Source organism: Gavialis gangeticus, unplaced genomic scaffold (assembly GCF_001723915.1).
Source record: "Gavialis gangeticus isolate Ggan-Ray unplaced genomic scaffold, GavGan_comp1, whole genome shotgun sequence".
Taxonomy (NCBI): domain Eukaryota; kingdom Metazoa; phylum Chordata; order Crocodylia; family Gavialidae; genus Gavialis; species Gavialis gangeticus.
In genome coordinates, this window is record NW_017729034.1 from 40,673,823 (window position 1) to 40,677,657 (window position 3,835).

General features: G+C 42.9%; 1 protein-coding gene across 1 annotated transcript in view; it reads left to right on the top strand.

Annotated features, from left to right (window-relative positions):
* The window catches only part of SMYD3 (SET and MYND domain containing 3), an 895,363-nt gene that overhangs the window by 696,252 nt on the left and 195,276 nt on the right, over positions 1-3,835 (top strand). Inside the window, exon 7 of the mRNA XM_019526714.1 lies at positions 3,363-3,465. Within this exon, the coding sequence (XP_019382259.1) occupies positions 3,363-3,465 (103 nt within the window). The remainder of the gene's footprint in view (positions 1-3,362; positions 3,466-3,835) is intronic.

Consider the following 3,835-nt stretch of genomic DNA (forward strand, 5'->3'; position numbering starts at 1 on the left):
CCAGGTACTGTGGTCACTGTTTCATTCACAGGCAAAAACCATGAGGGTTTTTTTAAGTTATTTTATTTTATTGGTAGCTAGAGGGGCCATTGAAGCAGCAGGTACCACAGCGGAATCAGAAACTAGGAAATGCAAATAAATTGTAAGAAAATAAAAGATATTGCTGAGTTTTAAACTGTGTTTAAAACTCCTAATTATGAAGTTTTGAAATAATTTAGATAGGGCATCTGTCTACATCTGATTTGTATTGAGGCCTCATCCTTCCTGTACAGTGCGGGGGTGGGAGTACAGAATGAACACTGCCATTTGATCAGGGCTTCCTAGGAGTAGAAAGAAATTTGTTTCAGGGTTTCCTTGAAAGACTTCTTGCAGCATAGAGCTTTTCTTACTGGCCTTTCAAAAGCTAAGCCATGATGTTAAAGCTGAACATTAAGAGTGATCAAGAAACTAATAAAGTGAAAGACTGATCCATAGATATTCATAGTTACATAATCTGTAACTCTCTATATAATCTTAACTATGAGGAAGAATCTGTCTGGTTTTGTCCATTTGGTTTTATTTATATATAAGCTTGGCATTATTGTTAATATTTTGTGCTATAGCAGTGGTACCCAACTTTTTGGCCATGCAGGCTGGATGAGTGATGTGGGGTCAGTCTGTGGGCTCAAAACAGCATGCAGGGTCAGGGCCCAATCTAGCTCATGGGGCCAGCCCAGCACATGGCCCCAGTTCTGCAAGCCAGATTGGGACCCATGGCAGATTGCACCCAAGGCCCTGGCTGCACATACAGAGTCTCGTTATCTGACCTACACAGCTTGAAAATTAGGCAGCAGGGGAGCACTGAAAGTGTTAATTGCCACTGTTTTCCCATAGCCAAATTTCCACACCCATTGGAAGCTCTGTGGGCCAGATAACATGGTTCCACTGGCCAGAGGTTGAGCATCACTCTGCTAAAGCAGTGGTGTCCAACCTTCTGGCCCAGCAGCTGAGTGGCATAGAGTCAGTCTGCAGGCCAGATCCCACCCCGTGTCGCTGTCCCAATCAAACTATGTGCTGTCTTGATTCCAAGTGCCTGGATCCAGCCATACAGTGGCACAGTCTAGCATGAAGGGCCACATTAGCTGGCCCACAGGTCCAGATATCTGACAGCAGGGGAACAGGAATTAATGTTGTGCCACCACTCCCCTACTACCCAATTTCTGGAAACTTGGGGAGCCCTGTGGGCCAGATGATATGGCTCTGTGGGGCCAGATTTGGTTTACAGGCTGGGGGTTGAGCACCCCTGTGCTAGATTAATGTCTACAGGACCCAGAATAGGGACCCTGTACTGCAAAGGTGTACATGTGACAAACATAGAGACAGAAATAGGGGAGGAAGGACCTGAGGAATTATGTATTCAAATATTGAGTGAAGCTCCACTTTATATGGGGAATTAAAAAAATCCTAAACTTTTCAAATGTTTTGGGGGAAATGCAATGTCAAAATATTCATTTTCAAATTAAAACCTAAGCTTTCTGACTGGGGAAGAGATTATGTGGCCTGGTGGTTAAGGAACTGTCCTGAGATGCGGCAGAGAGGTTCAAGCAGAATTTTCCATTCCAGATCTGTCTGATTTAGGTAAAGTGAGGACTTGACCTGGGGTCTCCAAAATCCCAACATAGTATACTCACCACCAGGCTATAGAGCAGTGCTTCTCAACCCATGGCCTATGGGCTGCATGTGGCTCAGTCAACATGCTGCTGCAGCCCATGTGATATCCTGTTAAAAAAGTAAAGACATTTGACAGTGTAGGAATGAGAGGTATTACAGAATATTGATTTATAGTGCATTGTTGTCAAATAACAGATACAAAACATTTTTAAATAGATACACAGGAAGTAAGTTGTGTGGGTGCAACCCAGGCAGGGTGAATGACTACCAGAGAGGAATACATTAAGGAAGTTCCTCAGGAAGAAGCCTGGCAAGAATTGTCCAAGGATTACAGACAGAAAATGAGAGAAGACTGGACCCTCTGGAAGCCATACCGCCTGGTCCTTAGTGGTTGGCTGGTAGGCCAGGGCACAAGAAATCCCTTTGACTTCAACAAGAAGTCAAGAGGAGTTTCTGGACTGGGACCAGAAACTGAACCAATGTGGCTTTAGCAAAGCCTGCCCCCAGGGCCAGCAGCTACCATTTTGAGTGGCTAAAGTTCACTTCCTTTGACACTATGGGTGATGTAAGCAAAGGAAGGTGTGCTAAGGAGTTATGGCCACTATCCCATACGTCATGATTATGCTAGAATTTTTATGTGAATAGTTCAGTCGACTATTGCCAATATGGTTAAACTCCAGTCCTGGGTATTAGAAGATCAAGGTCTTCCTAGTAGTTATGTGATTACTCTAGGAAGTAGCAGTCATGCGACACATCATGGTTTTGCCAGATGTATAGAAATATTATTCTAGACAAACTCCTTTACTGGGGATGGATAAGAAGAGAAAAATTGATAGAGTCCTTACAGTTTCCTCACTTATCTTTCCATCACAACATATGTGTGTTTGTGCTTGTGTGTATGGACAGTTGTATATTTTAGTTGCTTTGAAAGAGGAGGGAGGCCTGCTGCTTAGGAGTCTGCAGCCACTGTGATGCTGTAACTGTCATGCCTGCATGATCCTGTAGCAATGCAAGTGAGCTAAATCAGTCTAATTTTGACCCTGGATGAATTAGGATTAAAACTGGAATAGTTTTAATTAATACATTGCTGCAGAATCAAACAAGTTTAACAGGTACAGCATAACGGCTTGCATCTGCATCCTTTCATATTGATGCAATTATTACATCTGTCTGTACCCAGTGTATATCTCTTCTCACCACACACTGACGTGCTGCACTTGCTGGCTCACAAATGCTGTGATTCCACTGGAGGCCAAAGTATGCAATGGATGTCACCAATGCCCTGCTGACATGGAAAAGATATAGAAATATGATGGGTATCCTGAACTCTCTTGTATGTCTTTGGCCCAGACTATACACTCTATCCTGACCTGTCCTATGTCCTCTTCCTGCCCTTTGTATAGAGAACGTACAGGAAGGCAGCTAACCACTCCTTTGCATGCCGAACAGTGAGAAGGAGAAATGATCATGTACATAGGTCAGATGCATCATTTAAGATGGGAACCCTGTTGTTGTTGAATATAAATATAGCAAGTCTTAATTTCCTTAACTAACCAACAACAGTTGGTTATCAGGGATTTTCCTTGTTTGATAATTTAATTGCTTGATACAGTAGTTGTAAGTGACTCAGGAGGTAATCTCAGATGATTCAGGAAGCATCAGCAGCGTCAGCACTTTCTCTTCAATGTTCTCTCTTTATTCCCCCTCCACAGCATGTCTCTGCTGAACCACAGCTGTGACCCAAACTGTGTGATTGTTTTTGAGGGATACCAGCTTCTACTTCGTTCAGTCCGGGAGATCCAGATTGGTGAAGAGGTAATTAATTTGTTCTCTCTTCTATCACAGACACCTGCAGCAGTGGCATCTCCCTAAATAAATTCCAGACTGCAGGGCCACTAGCTTAATATTTTGATGATATATTGATGCCTGTTTCTCATACACCTACCAGGGCAAAGATGATAAATAGAATCATCTCTTCACACTGCCTGGGCCCCATAATCATTACTTCTCATAAATCACACACAGTCTTGATAAATTCTTGTTCCTCCATTCTTCCTCTAGGTACTTCATTTTGTTAGTATTTGAACACCTTTCGGCTGATGGAAACACTTACAATATTTCTGGGTGGAATGCAATGTTCACTAACTAATAACTTCTTTGCCTCTGTCTTCCTCAGTAAGGACCA